This window comes from Lepisosteus oculatus, chromosome 11 (genome assembly GCF_040954835.1).
Source record: "Lepisosteus oculatus isolate fLepOcu1 chromosome 11, fLepOcu1.hap2, whole genome shotgun sequence".
In the NCBI taxonomy this organism is placed as follows: Eukaryota; Metazoa; Chordata; class Actinopteri; order Semionotiformes; family Lepisosteidae; genus Lepisosteus; species Lepisosteus oculatus.
Genome location: NC_090706.1, coordinates 40644387 through 40666864, shown reverse-complemented (window position 1 = coordinate 40666864; position 22478 = coordinate 40644387). Strand labels below are relative to the sequence as shown.

The 22478-nt window shown below is 49.2% G+C and overlaps 1 protein-coding gene across 2 annotated transcripts; it reads right to left on the bottom strand.

The window, feature by feature from the left end:
* Window positions 1-2133: 2133 nt before the first annotated feature.
* gemin5 (gem (nuclear organelle) associated protein 5) lies at window positions 2134-22383 on the bottom strand. Of its 2 annotated transcripts, none has more exons than XM_069195336.1 (28): window positions 22105-22383; window positions 21735-21889; window positions 20762-20943; window positions 20016-20170; window positions 19461-19565; window positions 19091-19223; window positions 18095-18260; window positions 17006-17218; window positions 16035-16120; window positions 14971-15053; window positions 14076-14206; window positions 13603-13676; window positions 12756-12937; window positions 12213-12355; window positions 11341-11512; window positions 10883-11119; window positions 9886-10023; window positions 9000-9122; window positions 8232-8327; window positions 7979-8116; window positions 7503-7650; window positions 6690-6809; window positions 5936-6146; window positions 4698-4952; window positions 4154-4316; window positions 3212-3686; window positions 2766-2850; window positions 2134-2471 (listed from the first exon to the last, which is right to left on the bottom strand). In XM_069195336.1, the coding sequence occupies exons 1-28, from the start codon at window positions 22244-22246 to the stop codon at window positions 2295-2297; spliced, it is 4488 nt and encodes a 1495-aa protein (XP_069051437.1). In that variant the 5' UTR covers window positions 22247-22383; the 3' UTR covers window positions 2134-2294. The 2 variants fall into 2 exon arrangements, with proteins under 2 accessions (XP_069051437.1, XP_069051438.1); XM_069195337.1 differs by having other exon boundaries at window positions 12213-12352.
* Between the last annotated feature and the right edge of the window lie 95 nt (window positions 22384-22478).

The following is a 22478-nucleotide window of genomic DNA, read 5'->3' as shown; positions in this document are numbered from 1 at the left end:
CTGAACTTTCATCATGTCTTCTATCTTGTGGCACAAGTATGTGTCCACAGGATCAAAAAAGCATGGCATGTACCTAAACACTATTAATATTGGCGTAGCTCAGATACAGAGAAAAGCCGAAGAAAATGAGATAGAACGGCATTAACAGGTAGTGGTGGAAAAAAATGGAAAAGCTTAGGTAAGACGAAGGGCACCTAGTTTGTAGAAACTTGGGTTTCCACGCCGGTCTGGCTCATGTTAATTTAGGAGATGTAATTAACATAAACAGCCTGCTCAAGGTTATTTACAAAAACACTGGGCAAGCCTGATTGTATATAATGTCTATTGTGGTTAGCATGGCTGCATAAGGAGACCTCAGTGACCGGGAAGGACAGGTAGCTGTTGGGGTGTTTGGCAGGAGCTTCAATGACCCAAGAAAGCTGGACTTGCTGATGTTCCTGAAGCAAAGGTGTTGTCAGCTTGGAAATCCGAGGGAAAAGAGATCATTGGCAAAGCACAGCACCGGACGGAAGCACATGTTCCTGGATGGCGAGATCCATCCGGGCGTGAATTCAGAGCTCGAGGCGAAAACGGAGAGCAGCTGAGGATCGAGGGACTTGCGCACGTCAGCTGGGGGCTGGAGCAGCCTGTTCAGTCTGCTGAGAGGAGGACGGTAGGCCGCCACAGTCAGGCTGCTGTGCTCAGTCTGCGCAGTGCCACGAGGAGCACAGATACCTCCTGCAGTTCCTCTGCCATTATTTCATAACAGCACATCACTATTCCGATGAACCACCTGCTAACAAATTGTTTTTTCAAGTTCACTATTAGCTGGAAACTAGCACTGACACCTGCACCATCTCAGCGCCGAAATGCCTCTCCATGTTACCTTTCTGAACAGCATTGTTCGCGTTGGGGGGGGAAAAAACATTCTGCTCACTCAAGTAGTATGTTCTTGGTTTCGTCTCAGTTTTTGCTGGATTTACTTTAGAACCCGAACCTTGATATACATTTAAAAACCCTGTTTAACGTCCGCTCCTGCTAAAGTGAAAATCATCAGTGTTCGACACATCTCCGCTCTCTTCCGCCATCTTTGCATCAGCCCTCTAGCTGGGGGCGGGGCAGACCTACCCTTTATAAACATGCACCTCCCACCCACAAGCACGATTGATGGCAGCTCCAGCCTGTAAAACACCTTTCCTCTGAAGCCAGCTTCGCCCCACAAGCCTGCGTGACCCACTGCCAACATTCTGTACGATACTGTTTTGAACTTGTATTCTGGCAGAAACTAGTTTACAATCGCCTGTGATTGATGTCTTGGTCTCTTCTGCTTTATAACTGCTATCTATTGTGGAGAGTAAGGTCATTTGCTTTTGGGATGAATTAATATAATTGTAACCAAACCTGTAGTTTATTCTGATTCTTCTTTCTTAACTGTTCCGTAGCAAGAATTCGGTCTCCATTGTTTGTACAGACAATAATTCAAACTCCCCCTTTTGTTACAACCCCTCCTGATGGCATTATTTTCTTCAGTTGTTAAGGCAGACTAGCTCAACATACAAACCCACATGTTCAAGGTGCTGGTATAGTATTGTGAAAACTGCCTTGGAACAATGGCTTATACTGCAGATCGAGACTCCTGGGGAACCCACTGCAGGAAACGCACCTCAGGGCACCATTATCCACAGTGTCTCCCAGGCGGAACACGAGCCACATGAGAATAAAGCACGTCGGGGGCAGACAACCCTGGACTTCAGGTCCCACATTTGCTCTGCTCTTTGCTCTCCTGCTTTAATGACAACTGGGCCAGTGAAGCGGATGAGAAGAGCAGCTGAGTTTTCCAGTCTTATCTGAGAGGTGATTCTGAAACCTGCAGGATGTGAAGGTCTTTAAAAGTGTCCAGGCAGGCTGAGGGGCAGGTTCTGAGGCTTCCCGTTAAACCTGTGTAGTGTTTGACCGGCTGCGCTGCCCGGCCACCTTCAAAACGCACCTGGAATTAAGGGAAGCATTCTCGGACAAATCAGGACAGGTACTGTTGGGGTAAGAGCTCCATAGTTTGAGATGCAATCACACCAGCCAACAGTTCACACTTCATCAACAATCTTTTATGATGAAGAACCCGACGCCAAAACTTGTGCTTTAAGAAAGACGTACAAGTTTTCTTGCCATAGTGAAAAAACAGTTTATTATTTACAAGCTTACAAAATCGAGGCCGGTTCGCTATCTAGGTATTCTTGCTGTATTCGCAACAAAAGTGGAGAAACGGATCCAGGATTCCTGGAATGAAATCGGAAAAACCACTCGGTACGTTTTTTTTTTTATTCTCCAGCAGGTTCGTCGTTTTTTGTGCAGAATTTCTGACAGGCCTTCCTCTGGGCGTCTGTATTTCCGTACTGCTGCACGAGACCTAGAGCTCTGCCCTTCACGTCTTCAGGCGCACGGTCCATGTGGAGGAGGACAAGGCAGCACTCCACCACGTCTGGGAAAGGGAGGCGCTGAAAGCAGACAGAGGCAACAGCAGTGCTTGCATCAGGCAGAAAGGAAGACAGAGCATTAAAGCAAGGGAGCAGCCAAGCGCTGTGGCACACCTCGGCAAAGACTGTGGGGTATCTTCAACGGCATTTACTAAATCGATTTTCTCTGGCTACAAATAATATTCTCTTTAGGCATCATTCCTCCTGAAATCAAAACACGGTCTGCGGTCACACTGTGAAATTCCTGGTTTATTGTTTTTTAAACTGTTGGAATGAAAACACCAGAATAGGATCCCCAAAAATACTTGGAAATACCTTCACATCCTCGGGAATCTCATCCAGTCGCCGATTCTGTTCGGCGATTTGAGAAACCAAGGGTATTAAAGATCCAGGCTCCTCACTACGATGAGACGAGAAAATAATACTTCGTGAAAAAAAAAGAGATACAAAGAAGAGTGTGTTAGCACTCAAAATACACCAGGAATGATGTTTTCCTAGGAAAAAAGAAACCTGTAACACTTCCTTCAACAGCCACTAAACTGTATCAAGCTTGTCTCCTCTCGTTTCCCTGGGAGAGGAGCTGTGTGATTGTGAAAGGACAGTGGCTACGTTTACTAAGTATCCTCTTAAGCTGTGGTTCCCCGATGCCAATGCTGAACTCACACCAACCCTAGAGCAAGAGGGCAGTGGCAGTGTCCTTAGGGATGTGTTAAACACTCATGATGTACAAGAACACTCTACTGTGTTTGCGCTGGCCAGACCTCGGTCCCTGTTCCCCGGCTGCCGCCTGCTCCGCGCTGGGTCCAGCCTCGGCCTCCGCCTCCGTCTCCGCCTCCGCGGGCCCGTCCTGAGCCCGGCGGTGCTGCTGCACCATGCTGGACAGCTGCTGCTGTAGGTCGGCAAGGGCCCTGCGAGTGGCCTGGAGCAGGGCGTGGGGCTCGGACAGGCAGGCCTCCGCGAGCGAGCCGGCGTCCGGGGGCTGGCTGGTGCTTACTTCACCCGGGCCCTCGGAGCCATTCAGCGGGTCAGAATGGTCACGTGCACCGCCGTCTACGAGAGCCGCAGGGGGCGCAATGCCTGCCCCCTCTTGAGCTTGAGCAGTGGGGTCACTGTTCCCCCACCACAACTCGTACAGCTGCAGGTAACACACAAAGGCCTCCAGGCTGTGGACTGCCGCCGCGCCCTTCAGGTCTCCGGAGTCCAGCTTCTCCTTGAACTGCAGGACGGATTCAAGGCCTACAGGAACAAAGGAAGGAAGACATGCTCGACAGTTTCAATCGCAAGGCTGCCATTCGGTCTTCGCCGAAACACACCACAAAAGCTCGGCTTTCTACAGTACGTCGGGAGCTGGGCACTCGCCAGTCTTTGTTTGGTCTGTACATCCAGGGAGCCCAATCAATCCTAGTACTAAAGGGCCTGTGTCTCGGCAGGTTTTCATACCCACTCAGCTCCTAAAACATTCAGTCAGCTCAGCTTTAATGGGACCAGTTTAACAGCTTCTTTCAGCTCCAGCAGCTGCTGCTTCTATAGAGACCTAGAAAACTGTAGCTATTTGCACGAAGTGTACTTTAATTTGAAACTGGAAATCTAGGCGATTTTTGGATAATTTGGGAGCACACGAAGTACAGAAGCTTCAGTTCACCCAGCAGCTGGTCCGCGCGGAGGCATGGAGGAAGACCAGCGGAGACTACTGCCACCCTTACCGCATGGGAAGAGGCGCGCGCAGAGCTCCTTCATCAGACGGAGGTGTCCTGCGTCTCTGCAGCGGGAGGCTGCCTGCAGCAGCTCCTCCAGTGCCGCCCCCCAGGAGCCCCCCAGGGAGCTGAGCAGGGCGAGCGTCAGGTCCAGGGAGAGCTGGGACAGCAGCTGCGCAGGGGAGAGGAGACACGAGCCGGTCGTCAGGGCCGCAGGACCCAGCGAGGGGTCGAGAGTCGAGAGACGGCAAACTACACAACGAAAGGTGTTCATTTCTGTAGCAAGTCATCATGCAAAACACTGCAAGTGACACCTACATGGATAAAGCCTTTACAGTCAAACAACGGCCAAAGATATTTCGAAGCCAGCATCCTGTACCTCTTCTCAGACAAGTACCAGGAGACGGGACATAATGACGTCAAAATTAATGTAATTCGGCACCTGGTAGTTCTTTCACGGGCTGCAGCCTCTGTCGTGTCACAGGGCCGAAGCCGTGCCTGTCTGATTGTGAGCAGTGCTCTGCAGGCCGGCGCCGGCGCGGCAGAAGCTGACCTGTTTTGTGGGGATGTTCACGGTCACGGCCGGGTTCTCCACGGTCTTCAGCTGCTGGTGAAGCAGCTCCACTCTGCCCACATCGGCGGCAGAGACGCCGAACTCCCTCTCCCACACCCTGCCCACTCCCCTCAGAAGGGCCTCGTCTGGTCCGAGCGCCCAGCGGTGGGTGGAAGCGCTGCTCCAGTTAATCAGCTCTGCCCCTGCCAGGCTCTTGACCAGCAGCTCGTTGGTGCAGTACAGTAACCGGTGTGCCTGTGCCAGGAGAGACCGAGCAGTCGGCAGTCAGGACACTGCAGCACAGCGCACATTTTCAAACACACCAGCTCTCTTTCAGTACCAGACAAAATCGGATTTAATTCCACTTTTCAGAAGGAATAATAGTTGAGCTATTTCTGTCAAAAAAGGGAGCAAAGATCCGTGAAGGCCCCTTCAGCCAGCTGCGACCACTATACTGAGAACATGACCAGCTGTCCTGACAGAGAGATGAGGAGGATGCTGATGAAGATGGATGCTGCAATGGTAAAAGCCTGTGTACCTCTCTCAGCTCTGCCGCTGGGCGGTCTTATGATCCCGGAGCATTTCAGCCCGGCATGGGTCACTGGTTCGATCTCGGTGGTTGACCTCCTTTGCGGTCACTTCCCGTTGGACCTTGACCAGCTGACGACACTCAAACTGCAGCACCGTCCTGCAATGTCTTCCCATTCCTCACCCCTACAAGCATCCTCCTGCCACACTTGACTCGAGCGGGGTTTTGCCTGACACCAGCTCTCGGACCAGGGGAGATTTCCGGTGTGGCAACTAAGCCGTCTATCTATGCTAGATCCCGCTGTATTTGTGCAAAAGCCTAGGTCATCCGACACATGAAATTGGCCCGAAGGCCTGAGGTTGGTGATGTCTCCCTCATTCCTAAGAGACTCCCTGAAGCGCTGCGTGGGCTGCACTTTGCCTGAAGTTCTACGTGATGTCAAGGTGTGCTTCCCAGCCCGCTGAATGTGCACGCGCTGTAGGTCGTACTGCCGCAGAGCACAAAACAGAGGCCAACACGTCCGCATCCAGCGCCTGGGGCTGGGGCAGCACGCAGGATCGCAAGGAGACAGTGAACCTGGTGTCTGAGTTAAGCGAAAGGAATGAATGAGTTCCCCAGGTCCGATCACCTCAATCGTCTGAGCTACTGAGCTTCTTAGTAAGCCAGTCCTCTGCACGAGCTCCAGCGGGCGCTTTGTGTCCTAACTCACCAGTAAGCCCTCCTGGGTCTTAAGCACTTCCTGGGCTCCAAGCCAGTCCTGGGAATTCAACAGCTCCCTCGCACATCTCAGGGAAAGCAGGTGTGACAGGTCGTTTTCTCCCAGGATCAGGGCCACTTCTGCAGCTACTTTTAATGACGTTACATCCCCCTTCTTGGCAATCACCTTGGCAGCATCAAAGCCAGAGTCTGTTGCTAAGTAACTAAAAGATCAAAGGACACCACTGTGTTTGTCAGTTCTGCCACTGACAGACCCCCGTTTCCTCTCCTCCTAATGACTATTAGGCATTCGGAATGCATCTGCTGCCTGCTTTCAGAAAACACATTTCTTTCAATCACTTTGCTAAACTGAAGTAGAAACTAGTAGTTTTCATCAAACACAGAATTTTGAGGGTTAAAACGACACATCACAGGTTGACAGGTTTCATTATTTCTTAAAACATCCGTTAATCCGTCCCTCCTTCCCTCTCTGTCCCATTCAGTGCTGATAACAGTGTTACCTCCAATGATAATTAACGCTCTGGTACCAAAGCCACAATGCAATCCTCACATTTTCATATGCTGGCTGCCAAGACGGTTGTGAAAGAAACCTGTTGGATGACTAAGAACCATGAATTTGCTGGCGATGATATTCCAGGAGCAGCTACCCGGTGGAGAAGGGCAAAGGCGGTTAACTCCTGTTGCTCCAGTCCAGGGTCGCGGTGGCTAGTGTTAAGGGTGTAGAGACCAGGAGGCTCTGCACTTACCATTTGGCGGCTGTTGAGTAGTGGCCGTCACTCTCGAGCACTGCGGCCCAGGCCGTGTACAGATCCTTGAGAACAGGGTCTTCGGGGCGCAGCCTGGCCTTGGCCAGTGCTATTGCCTCCCTTGAAGAAGAAAGAAACATTAAACATGTCCTTCTGCTGCTCTTCCTGTCCTGTCGTATGACTGAGCACTTCTCTGTGTGGGAGTCAGCAGGAATCAGTGCTCCGCATCTTTTTCATCTTTTTAAAACTTCCTATTTACTTTTTTTTACAGCCGAGACCAAAACAACCATTTATAAAGCCGAATCCATGCCTCAGCTCTTCTCCCCAACTCCAAAGAGAGGCTGGAGAGTTTCTACACGCTCCAAAGTGTGAACAACTCCTTCACTTCTTTACAGTTCACTCATGCGATCTCAATATACACAGCAGAGCTACTGATACAGAGGCAACTGATAAAGCTGCAATTTTGCGAGCACCACACCAGGAAAGCTCACAATGCTTGCCCCGCCTGACAAAGACACCTCCCTCACCACTCACTTCTTGCGTATTGTGGCGCTCAGGCAACAATGAGAATTCAAAAACCATTTTAAATCCGCCTTTACTTTTTCCAGAACTAACCTTGACTCCCAGCCAACAAGCAATCTCCATTCACCCCTAAAACCCCAAATCTATGCCTTGGAGCCTCGAGGAGTCGGGCAGGCGCACAGGATTTCCTGTGAAGGGGCAGTGCCTCAGTTCTTCGGAGAGCTGCGTAAGTCAAGCTGAGACAAATCCATCAGCCAGTCGGCGATTCCCGATTAACACTCCGCTAATAACCTGTAGAGCTGCTGGGACTTCAGGAGGTCGACCGCCTCATACACTTTCTGAATGGAGAGCAGGTAGGAGGCAGCCTTGACGAACTGCTCCTGGAAGCACAGCTGTTTCACGAAGGCCTCCACGGTCCTCGACCACACCTGGTAGCCGGCTAGGGGAAGAGCAGAGAAGGCTATTGAAAGGTTCGGCATGGAGCGCCAGCAACTCTCAAGCTCACACACAGAGGCCCGTCGTGTCAGAAGGAACATCGCACCAAGCCCCCCGGCTTCCCCCACAACAACCCTCAGGCCCACAGCACGCCAGCGGCCTCGTGGTGCTTCGTCACGTGTGGACAGCAGGTCAGGGCTGTTTCTCTTCGCACACGGTTCGGAGTTTCACCGATTCCCCCAAGCATTTTCACCGCGCACTGTAACTCGGAAGGACTCCAGCTTCACCACGATAAATATTGCCAGAAAAAGAGCAAAGAGACCACCACCTACCCATTGGGGCAACAGAGACCAAGTGCTCGGTCAGCTCCCCCTTCTCAGTGGCCAGCTGCAGCGCCCCAGCAATGTCCCCCTTCCAGAGCAGCAGGCAGACAGCAGCATCGCAGTGACCTGCCTCCACGTGGTTCTTTTCTAGAGGGGCAAAGGAACAGGCCAGCTGCCGGTCACATCTCAACTGCCCTCACACAGTCAGGAGCGTGTGAAAAAGAAGGATTCACTTAAAGATGCTTTCAGTCCGATTTCTCACCTTCTTCCTCAAACATTCTGTAGAGAGCTTTTCTGTCTGCAAACAAGCCGAGCTGAATCTGGTCCCCGGCTCCGGGCTCATGCCGGCCTGACACAGCTGCAGAGAGGACAGGACAGAGACCACCCAGCCAGGGTTACTGCAGGCCAGGCGTGGCGATGGACACACATGAATGCAATCTCACAGTGGACCGGGAAGGGTTTATAAAACACTACATCAAAGAAACGACGAATACTAAAGGAATATAGATCGTGCTTTTAGAATTATTAATTATTTAGAATTAAGTTCAGGTCTTTGACCTTGAGTTTTCGTTCTCATTTTTGTTTAAATAAACACCATTAAAGTCTTGAGAGCGTGAGGAGTCTGGGGCTCTTTGATCTAATTCAAAGGGATAAGCATCAGCCTAGGGAGACTGCGGACCGTAAGTCCAGTTTTCGGCTGCAGCTTTGGAACGGAAAGAGACCTTGAGTCAACGGAGAAGCAACAAAAAAGGCCAACGCAAAGCTGGGATATAGTCAAAAGGGCAGAATTTGAAATTTAATGTCTGCTGCACTCTGTGCTGCTTTAGTCAACGACAAGAAAACCGCTACCCTGGAAACGGTCAAACCAACACTGCTGTCTGGGTTCAGAGGCCTGAGCTCACAGACAGGTTCAAGCAGCCACAGCTACAAAGAGGACCGAGACGGGACTGGACTCAGGCGGCCGGAGTGTCACGAGCTCACGTCCCAGCCAGCCCCGTCTCGGTGCGCGCGGGAGCAGCCGGGCCCTTGCCTGAGCCGTGCCGGACTGCGGCCAGTGCCAGGCAGTCTCCGTGGAGCTCCTCCTTCGGCCGGTGGTCCATGGCGGAGCTGAGCGGCAGGACGGAGCGGGGCTTCCTCTTCTTGCCAGCCGTCTCTGGGGGAAAGGCAACATGGCGGCAGGGGGGGTGAGAGGGAGGAGAGACGCAACCTGACGCTGGGGGGAGAGGGGGTGGGAGAGGGAGGAGAGAAGGGGTGGGAGTAGGATGGCAGAAGGGGTGGGAGAGGGTGGAGAGAAGGGATGGGAGAGGGCGGAGAGAAGGGATGGGAGAGGGCGGAGAGATGGGGAGACCTGCACGAGACAATGACTCGAGCTGGGCTCCGCAGGGGGCGGGGGAGGCTGAGAACGGTGGACCCCACCTCCAGCTGAGGGACAGCCGGGAGAGTCTGTGGGATCGGCCAGCGCTGTTGCAGCTCTTCATACTCGCTCTCCCTGGGACTAAATTTTAGTGAGCGTGCTTTTACTGCTTCTTTGTTATGGAATGACCTTCCCCCCAGCTCTACGAGAGTCAAATAAGTTTGACACTCTTCAAATCCAAACTCAAAACTCAGACTGGATGCCCCCAAACCAGCATCTGAGTAGCCATTTCAGTCTCCTCTTGTCCTGTTTGAAGCCTGATTACAGACTGTTACTCGGCCAGCGGCTCAGATTTAATCCAAACCTCAATTTACGAGCCAGTTGTGAAAAAGGAACCCATGCCTGGAGAAAGCCTCAGATCTTTTACTCATTGCAGCCATTGAATACCCCTGGACAAGGTTTTCATTTCATCATCTGGTCCACAGTTATAATCATAGGTGAAAGCAAGAAGCCAAGATCATTAATGAAGGGGAGGTAAGACTTATCACAGATAAAGACTAACCTTGTTTTTCTCTTTTCTTCTCATCCTTAATTGTCTCTCTTTTCACAAAAGAAAAAGCCTTCCCTCCATTGTGTACTTTTTCCAACACAGCCTTGTCTTCCTGGCGACTAAATTCCTTCCTAGATTCTTTAAACCAAGCTGGAACAAGAACAAATGAACCGGTTACCCATCCGTCACTAACGGAACACCCTGTATCTCCCTGCCGTTTCTAACCCACGGGCAAGGAGGTGAAAGAACTGCTTTACAGCCTCCAACCTTTTCAAGTCAGAAATCGATCTGATTACAGCGGTACTTTCAGGTACTCGAAAATGTGACAGGAACCTATAAATGTGAAAAAAATGACGGAAAGGGCTTCGTAATGTCTCAGTACAACATCACAGACCGGGAGGGAAACAAAGAGCATCAGTCGGGATTTCAAAATGGTGCCAGACACATTTCTAGGGTGACTTTTACTGCCTGCAAATCAGTTTCTGATAGAAAGCAAATGTCCAGAGCGACCCATCAATGCACAGAAGTGACGTAGTTTGAAGTTTGGGGGATGCATCGGGATGTAACTGGGAGGGAGGGAACCAGAAGTGATCTGCTCTAGAGCACAGGGCTTCACTACCCCTCCGGTCTGGGAGACGCTTCCTGTCTCCCGCGGCTAGGTGTCTCCCGTGTCTCCGGCGGCTAGGTTTCACCGGACAGGGGTCCGGGAACAGTCTGAGTCATAAATTAGAAAAGGGCTAAACTTCATTTTCTTAATATTCCAATCACTAAAAATGAATTAAGCTAAAACACATTTTATATAACTGAATTAAACTGCATGACTGATACGCGACTAAAACTAATTCAGTCTTAGCCAACTAAAAGCAAGAGTGAAACTTAGCCAAAGTTTAGTTGACTAAATAAAAAAAGTGTGAAGAAAATCTGACTATATCTAATAGACGTTTTAGTCGACTTGACCAAGACTGAATCAGGAACTGATGGCTAAATTCCCACTGGTCAGAGGGAATACCTGCAGGCCTGGGAAGAGCGGCTGTCCTCTGGGATTCTGTCTTCTCCTCCTCCTCCTCCTCCAGGTGCGCGGGCCCCTCCTGCAGCCGCGCGGAGCCGCCGCGCTCCTCCTCCTCCCCGTTGACGACCTCGCTGTCCTCGGACCTGCTGTCGTTCCGGCTGGGCTGCTTCTTCTTCTTCTTGGCCTTTGGTTTTGGCTGGGTGGTCCGCTTTTTCTCCAGCTCAATCCCCTTTTTTCCTGACCAAAGGAGGACAAACCACACCGCACTTGGAAGGCTTCCTGCACTCCGGTGTGTCTGAGAACTTCAATAATGTTGAAACCCAGAAATAATCCGATATGGCCCTGTACCCCGTCCACCCCCACAGCAGTGCATGCTGGGATGGCTCCCTACCGACCTTGCTGTCATTAGGGTGGTGATCGTGAAAGCATGCAAGAGATAGTGCTGTTAGTGGGCTCACCTTTTGGGGGCTTTGTGTGCTCCTGCTTGGACACAGCCCATTCCTGGACGGTGAAGTCATCCCCTCCTGTCCAGACCACATCGGGGTCCACAGGGGACCACTGGACACACAGCAGACGGCCCTTGTGACCCCTGTAGTTGCACACGGCCTCTTCCTTCAGCACATCCCACACCTTCATACAATTACAACACATGCAGTCAGGCAAAGGTCAGGACTGCTTGCAGTCTTTTTATTTTTTTTCGTGTATCACTAAAAACACATGAAAAACAAGTAAAAGCAAAATCTGTAAGAGGTAGCACTGGAAATAAATCTAACTGTGATTTGTTTAGGCAGCATTAGGGACACGGTCACTGCTGTAGTATTTCTATACAGCCACATACAAGCCAATGAGGCACGAAAGAGTTAAATAATTATTAGCTATTATTTTGGCTTGTAAAATAAAACAATGCAATCTGAACACTAGATAATTTTGCGATTATAGATCTGAACACTTTTAAAGGATGTGCAATGTTTACTGTCCTGCGCTTGCTGAAATTAAGGATGCATGAAACATAGTGCACTCAGCCTCTTTTCTTCTGTATAAACTGTGCCAACTGGACTTAAACTTAAAAAAGCCACGATGACAGCGGCTTCATGCACGACGCAGGGCCTGACAGAAACGTTCATGTTCATGGTTTTAAAACACCTACAGGAGGGTTATGCAATTCTGAAAGAGGTCATTTCGATATGAGCATAAAAACTACACTTCTGACCTTTCCTTTATGATTAAAATATCTTTTTTTGCTATTAAAAACCCCAAATCCCCAAGCAATTAAGTTTGAGAATTAAAAAATTGGCACGTCGGTCCCAGCAGAACAGCGTGCGTGACTAACCTGTGCAGTCCCATCGTAACAGACGGAGACCAGTCTCCCGTCGTGGTGGGGACTCCAGGACAGGCCGGTTATCTTGGCCGTGTGGCCCGCGAGACTCCGGTAGGGCTCGGTCACCACGGCAGGACTGTCTGGAGGAGCCTCTTCTCAAATAAAGAAAGGGAGAACAGATTCATCACCCCTTCCTCCCACAGCAACCTGGACTTCCAGAGGGTGGATTACAGGCGCTTGACTACGAGAAGAAAAGGGATTCAGTCTTCAGTCTTCAGTGAGGAGCTCTAAGTGGGATCATTATAAAGCTGCCTGCTGTCTTGCTTCCCTACAGCAGACCATGAATAAAGCCGATGGAGACGAAGGGAATTTCCTCACTGCAGGACTGCAGAACCGACTCTTTCAGCTACTTTCAGCTTTAGGATTTCACGCAACGACGGGGATATTATCCTCTAGAGGCACCAGCCTCCTACTTCCCTTCAATCCCGACTGCACAAGTGGGAAAGGCACCCACAGACAAACCCCGCGAAGGTGTGCACGCCAAGTCCTGCTCACCGATCACGCTCTTGAGGTTGTGCACGTACACCACCGCGTTGCTGGAGCCAGAAGCTAGCAGGTAACCGAGGTCCGGCTGGCTGCTGTGCTCGTGGTGCCAGCAGAGGGCATTGATGATCTTGTGATGCTGCTGAATGGTGCAGAGCAGCTGTAGGTGAGGGGCTTGAAATACATCTACTGACCTGTAGAGCACAAACACACAAGATGAACTAACACCTCACCATAGCATCCAGGTTGGGCCTTCTGGAAGGAAATACTTTACTTAAAGTGCCTTTGAAGAAAGAAAGAGTAAACTAGTGATTCACTCACAGAGACAACCTGCACTCTAACAAAGTAGAAATGAATAAAGAAAATCCAAGAGCTGAGCTACAAAAGCACAAACAAAATGATCAAAATGGCAACAAAAGTATTGCGGGCCCATGACTTTTAAGAAAGTCTTCAAAGCTAAGCTGAAGCAAACAACAGAATGGGGGAAAAAAAGCTCCCCCTCGATCTGCAGAACTGCATAGCAATGTAAATGTGTCATATAATTTCACAGCTGATAATCTTAGGGTGCAGCTTCCACAGGGTGTTAGATAGTTAAATACCTTTTAAACTAACACATTGCCGAGCAAGTTAAGGTGCAACTTTTTTTTTATTAGGTACTGTGGGTCAATGCATGATTACCATCATTCTGCTGGATGATGGCAAGATAGGCAATACCCAAATGACTCAGCCCAGCAGCTCCTAACGGTTGTAAAAGTGGGATCTTATATCTCTAATAGAACACACTGCAAATGTGACTGGAGTCTGAAGAGTGCTAACAGGTCAAGTTATTCCTATTCTCCATAAAGGTTTAGAAACTCACCCATCTTCATTCCCAATGGCCAGTATTTTGCCATCAGGTTTCCAGCTGAGATCAGTGTGTGGTGACAATTTGTGCTGAAAAAAACCACAGCAATTCCACTTGAAAAAACATGAGCACAAATACTTGTTTTCTGCCTTTATAGCAAATGTTCTAGATTTCAGACATTGGAGTCAATCTTACACGTACGTTTAGCATGAAAACATTAACCAGTGTTAATCTGGATATAACTGGAATAAAATCTATTAATGTTGACATTCTAACAGTTTTTACAGACCTTTACACATCGTTTAAAAATCACTATTTGGTGACAAGCCCCTTTACGGGGGTAAAATGCCCCCCCATTTGAACAGTCATGTTTAAGGGAGGAATTGATTCTTTCAGAAGAAGGTACAGTTACTCCCTAAGACCACGCCCTCGCTGCCCACCACTACAAGAATACAGTCTCCTCTGAAAACAAAGCCCCTCGTTCGCACCTTAATGCTGTTCGTGTCCCGAATCACTTTATCAACATCAGTGGCTTCCTCTGCCAGCTTCCAGGGGTTGTGCTGGAAGATTACCCCTTCCCCAGCACAGCTGTACAGAGCCACTGGAGGCCTGTCGTCTCCTAGCGATTGGGACAGAGAGACGGCCCATTACACCAGCACTCAAAATGAACAAGAGCCTCCTTCTTCCGAAGCGCCAAAGGCCTGTCTCCAGTTAGAGCACACAATATGACATCTTTACTGTGTACATTATCCTGGAAAATTGATTTTACCGAAAGGAAACTGTGCGGGGAAAAAAAACAAAGCCAAGAGCTTCGGCAGCCACATAAAACAGAATCTTTTTTCCGAAGAGGAAACACAATAGCGCGTGAAAACACCCAAAGGGCACATCTGTCTGTGGAGAGAGTAAGACAGATGCAACAGAATAAGCAGAAATCAAATCTTTCATGTGAGTGGGTTTTCCAATCATCAGCAACTATGTGAACGAAGGCAATTATCTTTACAGCTCTGGAGATGTGTGACAAAGCAATAAAAATGCCACTTGCAGCAGCCAGTTAAATCAGCTCCTGTTTTCTTGAATTCCCTGTAAAGACATCTGAAGGAAATTAAATGTTTTTTTTTTTTTAAACACTCCCTGGTTAATTCTCTCTTATTACAACAGAGGCAAGCTGCTGTCTTCTTCGTTTTAATTTAGTACTTCCGGTTTATTTATCTTTTCCACTTTGCCGAGCTGGTGAAGACATAGAAGCAGGGGATGCTGACTGATACAAAATCGTCCGATTTGTTTATCCGTGTATCCCACAGATGCTCAATGATAGAACAAAACAGCTCCTGTAGCTATCAAACCCCTGCCTAACTCTACCTTTCAGCAACAAAGTGGACTTACCAAATGACAGAGGCGGTATCGGGGGTCCCCAGGCTACAGTATACACCGTCTTTCGGTGATATGTGCTGGATATTTGAGGGGGCCTGGCAAATACAAATACGGCAAAACGTTACAGAAGGGCTTGCAAACAACACTACTGAGCTCTGTATAATTGGGGATATAAAACAGAGTATTAACAGGGCTGCAGTAGCCTGCTGGGAACATTCCTCTGTTCATGACTACCTTCATGTTGTGAATAAGATGGACACCTTATTGTGACCAGTAAAGTGCAACCGTTTACCAATTTACCTTTCCTAAACAAGTAAAGTTTGCAGCCTCGTTCGCTGACCATCCGTTCAAAAATGATAGCAACTTGTAGTTAACGAAGTTAACAAATGTGCAAAATCACTGACAAAAGCTTATCGCGTGCTCCTCTTTGTGAACCCTCTGATGAATGGGATGGTTAGTTGGAGATGCTGTGCGGCTGGATATTTCCCAGCATTCCAAACAAAGGCCAATTCGATTAAGGCTGTAAGAAGAAAGCTTCGTAACCTTTCTGTCCATCTTGCTCATTAATCTGTTCAAAGACCGCTGAAGAAAGAATCTCCTGTGTCTTGAAGGACCCCGGGAAGTCAGTGTCTCCAGCGTGGCTGGACAGCTTGTTCCAGGCCTTGACACAAACTCTCTTAATAAACACACCTCCTAAAGAACAATAATTACTGCAGCGCAAATTCTGCATGCCAATAGTAATGGATTCTTTTAGAAAGAGACAAACTTCTGGAGGGCCTGTTAAGAAGGGAACCCCCCACTTGCGAGGGTATTCTTTGGACTGACAATGACGGGCTGACAATTCCCTCGCACCTCACGGACCTAGAGATGGCCTAAATGTGGACAGCGATGGTCACCACCGAGACAACCTCAACGCAGACAGGCCTGGTCGCCTCGGAGACAGTCTATATGTGGACAGGCGTGGTCACCATGGGGACGGCCTAAACCGTGAATCTGTTAGGGCTCCATCAATAATGGTGCGGCCAGTTTTGTATAATCATGTGCGCTCAGAGCATGCTCTGCCTTCTCCCACTTACTTGCTAGAATAGGCCTCATAAATGCCAATCTTGCCATCATCGGTTCCAAATGCCAGGCAGCCCTCCTTCAGTGGATGCCAGGACAGCTGAAATGAACACAGCTAAGCTATAAATCTGAAGCTGCTATTGACAGAAAGAGCCTCAGGCTAAACAAACAGGTATTAAGATGTTAAGATAATCAAGAGGCAAGACCGTCGACTTCAACAGGCTGTGAAATGTCAAATCAATTAGATTGCTGTGCACTGGGGGGTCCGTTTCGTCTCTCTCGCATGGCAATGTTTCTGGCTGGAGAAACAAGGGCTTGAATTACTGTATCTCAAATTGTTTTTTAACCTGGTCTGCCGGCCGCCAGGTCCAAAAGACAAAAGCAACATGAATTAAGCTTTACAGTGTGACGGAGAAATATTGAAAGAAAGCTGACATTATCACCTGCATTTTCAAGATGTTATGTGTTGGCTACATCACACATGAATACCTACAGTGTCCTGCTTCCTCCTGTTCTATGAATGGTGTCTACAGATACTGCCAGGATGTTTACAGGCTGTAAACCACGCCCTTTCGCCGAAGGGGAAAACACTGAGGAGTAACACTAATAGCCCTCCCTGTGATATTTTGGTGGAATAGGTAGTATGCCTGAGAGATTAAAAAAAACCTCTAAAGACAGAACAAGTACAACAAATTCAAGTCCTAGCAAAGAAGAATGTATTTTCTTCCTTACATCTCTGTACCTCCGATACAATGAAATGATCTCCCTCCTTGTGTAGCCCCCTACACAAGGATAATTGCAACACTGAGGCTTCATACTCGAAACTGCATGTTGTTTTAAGTCTAGTACGCCAACTGCAGCAGAACAATATCCAGTTTCACATTTTTGTGTGGGAGATCTCAGAAATGTTACAATTTTAATGGCTTTTAAAGACACAACAATATTTCGATACCCTACTTAAAGAAACGGACCCCTCATGACCTACCGCTGTAACCTTGGACTTGACTCCCTGCCAGAACGCCTTGGTGTCGTACTTGTTCTTCAGGGACAGGGTGCTCCAGACTCGGATCATGTTGTCTCCGACGCCCAGGGCGAGGGAGCCAGTATCCACGGGAGAGAAGGTCAGCGCATACACAAAGCCGCCGAGAGACGGCAGCGTCCAACAGCACTCCAGGGTAGACAAGTCCCAGCATTTTATCTGCAACCCAGGAAGAACGGAGCCCTTTACAGCTTACCAAGGCGATGACAACATCACCCCAGCGGAGTGGTGAAACACCACCCAGAGGACACACGAGGACACCATGTGGACGAGCAATGGAACCCGGAGCACAGGAGGTGTGCCCAGTTTACCCCAGGCATGGTGCGAGTGTTTTCTCTCTTCTCTTTTCAGCATGGAATAAACCTATTACTAGTTGCTTTGCAGCCTACGCATGCTGACGCAGCTCCCCACCTGAACTATGGTGCGAGTATGGTACAAACTGACAACATATCTTTCAAGAAACAGCTGGATTAGATCCTTTCATCAACTAGATACTATCACATGAGCAAGAAGGACGGAATGACCTCCTCTTGTTTGTAACCTTTCTCACGTTCTTAAATGAAAGATGAGTGCTGCTTGAAGGGTTCACTATCACTGTCACATCCTGGAAAAAGCTGCCCGTTCTCTTCTGTTGATGGCTCAGACCATGAGAGGTTTGTTAATGAAGTCCAGGGCTTCATTAACAAACCCTCTCTGCTTCTGGATTAGCACAGCCTTCTGCAGCCTCAAGGAAAAAATGCAAGCCGATGTCTGAGAAACCCGAGTGCCGTGAGAAAGACCCGAGAACAGCCCAGCTTGTAAGCAATAAACAGCAATCTTGGGCATGATATCAAACAAGTGTGGCAAACTGATGATGCAGGACACCTTGTTTTTCACAACCACACTATCTGCACCTCAAGGAGCAAAAAAGTCTCCTAGAGAACATTGTTCTGTCTTGCTTTATTTCAGCTTCCTGCCTATCTTATCTGCTAATGCAACACAGTTCCCTCCGTGTGCTGCTGCTGCTGCTGCATCTGAGAAAATGAAAAGTCTTACATCTCTGTCCATAGAGATGCTGATCAGAAGTTCTCTGTTCTCCTCAGCGCTCGTGGAGCTCATGTTAAAGACAATCCGCGAGTGGTTCTGTCCCTCAGACGAAGGGCCCAGCACAGCCCACTTCTGTTTACCAGACTTCACCAGGTCCCACAACAGCAGCTCACCCCTGCAGCAAGTGACAAGATCGGGAGGGAAACAGAAACGCAAGTCATTCATTTCTTGCTCATTTGTAAAGGATATTCCAAGATAAATACCGTTAGGAGTGAATGCCGGCTGCCGCAGCCACAATCCTGATCGTTTATCCCGATCCTTAAAGATTCTTTTGGACAATCCAGCACAACAGCTGGGTTGACAAATCTATTAAGGTTAAAACAAAAGGTTAAAGCAGCCTCAGGCCAGGTGGTAGCCTGCCCCGCCCCAAGCTATCCAACAGCTGGAGTACTGCACGAGCTTGCAAACTAACTAGCTATCCTACTATTGTATCCAAACAATATCAGTCCAACAAGATGTCTTTGACCACAACAAAGATGCGGATTGATTACAGAGGATTCATCAGGGGCACAGGCTGCCCATGATGCCGGCCGAGGAAGAGCAGGAAGAGACGTTCGCAGCCGAGTGCGAGGCAGTCAGGATGAGGGTCTGCACCTCCAAATCTGAGGTCAAGGTTCTGTCCCAGGAAAGAGTGGCTGGCTCCCTGCAGGTGAGGCGGAGGACTCGAAGCACCTCGGGGGCTCGTTCCTCTACCGGTGAGGGGGGAGGAAGCCGGTGAAGACATGCAGTGCAGCTGCTGTACTGAACCGCGGTGGTGGAGCAGAAGCTGAGCCTTCAGATGAAGCTCATGAGTTCCTGGTGGGTCTACTGTCTGTCCCTGTCCTCACCCGTGGTCGCGAGCTTCGAGTAGTGACCGAAAAAATGAGATCGCTGGTACATGCCTGCACGCAACCAAGGGCAGCCCTGGGCCCTTTTGATTTAAGACTTTTCCGAGGGGTTTCATACCCAAAACAGCTGGACACTATGTGTGTCGGTTGCCCCTGAGGCCAGTGCACTGTGAGCCACAGCCTCTCCTTCACAGCGGGATCCACCCCAACTCCCCTCCTCTTGAGGAACGGAAGCTTTAGCGTCATCACCCCTGAAACACACAGAAGACACCGTGAGCTCCTGCTCTGTAGGGTGTATGTTACCGCATCCCAAGTATGAATTCACTAAAGGTCTTGTTCACAGGTAACCCTTCCCAGCCCTTATCTGCTAGTGTCCTATAGCCACAGAGATAAACAAAGTCCTCAAGGGTCAATAAACCAGTGAAGCTCAGTTCAAGACTTAAACAACCACAGTTTGAGAGAGTTCAGTACACTTAAAAAAAGCAAACCTTTTCCCTTCCTGGTGCTCCAAAGGCGGATTGTCTGGTCCTTGCTGCCCGATGCCAAGTAACAGCCTCTCTCGCTCTCATCTTCCACCTCCCCATTGGCCACCTCTGTCAAAGGAACAGAGGGGTCAGGGGAACTGCTCTGTGCGTTCGCCCAGCGGGTCTGAATGCTCTGATAGCTGGCAAACAATAAGTGATACCGGCTCTCTTACCCAGCGGAAAAAAGGCAGAAACTCAACATCGATTAAAATACGAAAAGAGACTGCTGGCTACAGCAGTCCAGAGCCCTGATGTTTTCAGATGAACAGCCTTGGAGTAGAGACCATTTGAATGGGACACACAATGCCAGGCGAGAAGCACAGAAGACGCAGATCTGTGTGAAAGTCTGGCTTTGTGCATCATGCGGGGTCTGAGGCAGACGCTCAGAAACAAGACTGGCATTCATACCAAAGAGCTGGACGATTCCAGCTCTTCATATTTTCCATCTTCTTCCTCTTCAGAAGCCCTGCACCTATCGTCCATGATGCCCACCTAGGTCACCTGGCGAGAGCTCTGTACCTGCGCTTTCCTCCGCCGGCCGGCTGTAGAGCGCTTCCTCGCCAGGCTGGGGGCACCAGGCCAGGCCGTGGATCTCGTCATCGTGGCCTCGCAGCCGGTGCACGACCTCGTTTTTCTTACTGATGTCAATGACAATCACCATCCCATCTTTGTACCTGTGGGAGAGGTCAGCGAGAGCTTCGCTAACAGCACCAAGGACCCGCCAGGCCAGACGGGCCCCTACCTTCACAAGGAAAGCAACATAACAAACCATCTATATCTCCTGTGTGTGGATATTTTTCCTTTTTCCGTAACTTCCGGCATCAAAATACAGCACCAAGAACTCAAGGTGTACACTGATTTTAAGACAAGAGCTTGAGATTTTTCTTTTTCAGTTAGATGAGAACCACTGGTAATGCAAAAAAAGCTTTTTCCAACAGGTCTATTGAGAAATGACATGTGGTATCACTGTGATTGTGAAATACGAATATGCAAATAGAGCCAATTCAGATTTGCGTCATGAACGTGACTAACGTAAGGCGCACTGCTTGAACAATTAAAGCAACAGTGATCATTTGGAGTGACAAAACAGGGAGAACTCTGGGTACCCCAAGTTTGGACAGTGAGCTGTCAGAGGTACCAGCCCCACCCCCCACCAGCTATGTACCGTAACACACTGGAAGAGATGAACAGTTTGTATATTACAAGACATTCAGAATGACTCGTCAGCTGCATGGAAAATGTCCACTCATTTGGCAAGTACTTACCCCACAGCGATGTGGTTCTCATTGTGAGGAGAACAGGACAAGCAGAAGATATTCCTGGGCTCAGGGAAGAAGCTGTGTGTGTCGTTCCTGTTGTGCCAGTAACACACCACAACCCCCTTCTCATCCCCGGAGACCACCAGGTCCTTTTCAATGGGAGACCAGTGCAGCGCTGTTATGGTGCTCTGGAAACAGAACAGCCAAAATACTGCAGCACAAGTGGAGCAGTCAGACAAACCCAAAAAAAGCAGAACCTGCCTGAAGCACCGCCTCACACTTGTGGTCTCTGTGATTCTCTTATGAAGGGGGTGTATTAAAATGGCAAATCTTACTAAAAACAGCAGTCATATCACTGTGCAACTCACACTTGGCCACCCACTGAGGTTAAGTAGGTGTGAGCCTGGCCAGTACCTGGATGGGAGACCTCCTGGGAAAAACTAAGGGTGCTGCTGGAAGAGGTGTTAGTGGGGCCAGCAGGGGGCGCTCACCCTACGGTCCATGTGGGTCCTAATGCCCCAGTATAGTGATGGGGACACTATACTGTAAACAGGCACCGTCCTTCGTATATGACGTAAAACCGAGATCCTGACTCTCTGTGGTCATTAAAAATCCCAGGGCGTTTCTCTAAAAGAGTAGGGGTGTGACCCCGGCGTCCTGGCCAAATTTCCCATTGGCCCTTAACCATCATGGCCTCCTAATAATCCCCTCTATGAATTCGTTACTCTGCTCTCCTCCCCACTGAGAGCTGGTGTGTGGGGAGCGGACTGGCGCATCATCCAGGTGGGGCTGCACACTGGTGGGAGTGGAGGGGATCCCCATGACCTGTAAAGCGCTTTGAGTGGAGTGTCCAGAAAAGCGCTGTATAAGTGAGGGCAATTATTATAATTATAAAAACACTCTGGAGTAATCACAGAAACAGCAAGGACTCATTTGAATAGAGCTTCCCGGGGGAGCCTACAGAGAGCTCTGCACTCACCTGGTGGGCTTTGTGTTCTTTCATCAGAGCTCTTTTCTGCGAGTCCCAGACTTTGACAGTCCCGTCATCTGAGCAGCTTGCGCAGAGGTCCTCTTGGCCAGGGTAGCGACAAAAAGTAAAACCCGAGACTCGCTCTCTGTGGCCAGTCAGCTCACCTGAGAGGAACAAGGCAGTTATTCGACACCTCAGGGCAGAGTACACAGCTGCAATAGGGAAGGATGTTAAGTCTTGTTAAGGATGTTAAGTACATAAACAGAATTGAAAAGTAAAGCTTTAAGGTACTGACAATATAATTAAGGTGTCACATACAGTACAGGAAAAAAAAACACACAGCCTTTTTAAGGGACTGTGAATGTGGGGAACAGCTCACCTAGGATGGCTGGCGATTGTGAACTGATCTGCAGCAAATATACTGAATTTTTAGCTCCAAACCCCAAAACTCCCTTGACATTCGTGTCACTGGACCGGGAGCAGTACCAGTTTGGAGACGCTGATAAAAGTCTCTCGGACATCCTAACTCGCTCAGCCAGTACTTAAAGAAGAGCTGAGAAAGTGTGGACCATCACGCAGCGAAACTGGAACAGACGCACGCTGGGGATCCGCTCATGCTGCTGTCTAAACAGAACGACAGCCGCACGACGAACACAACTGTCGCAAAAACACTACAGGAAGCGAACAGGGTTAAACTTCATTCACGTTCTTACGCGGCGCAGAAGTTTTATGTAAATCAACTATAATATTTAA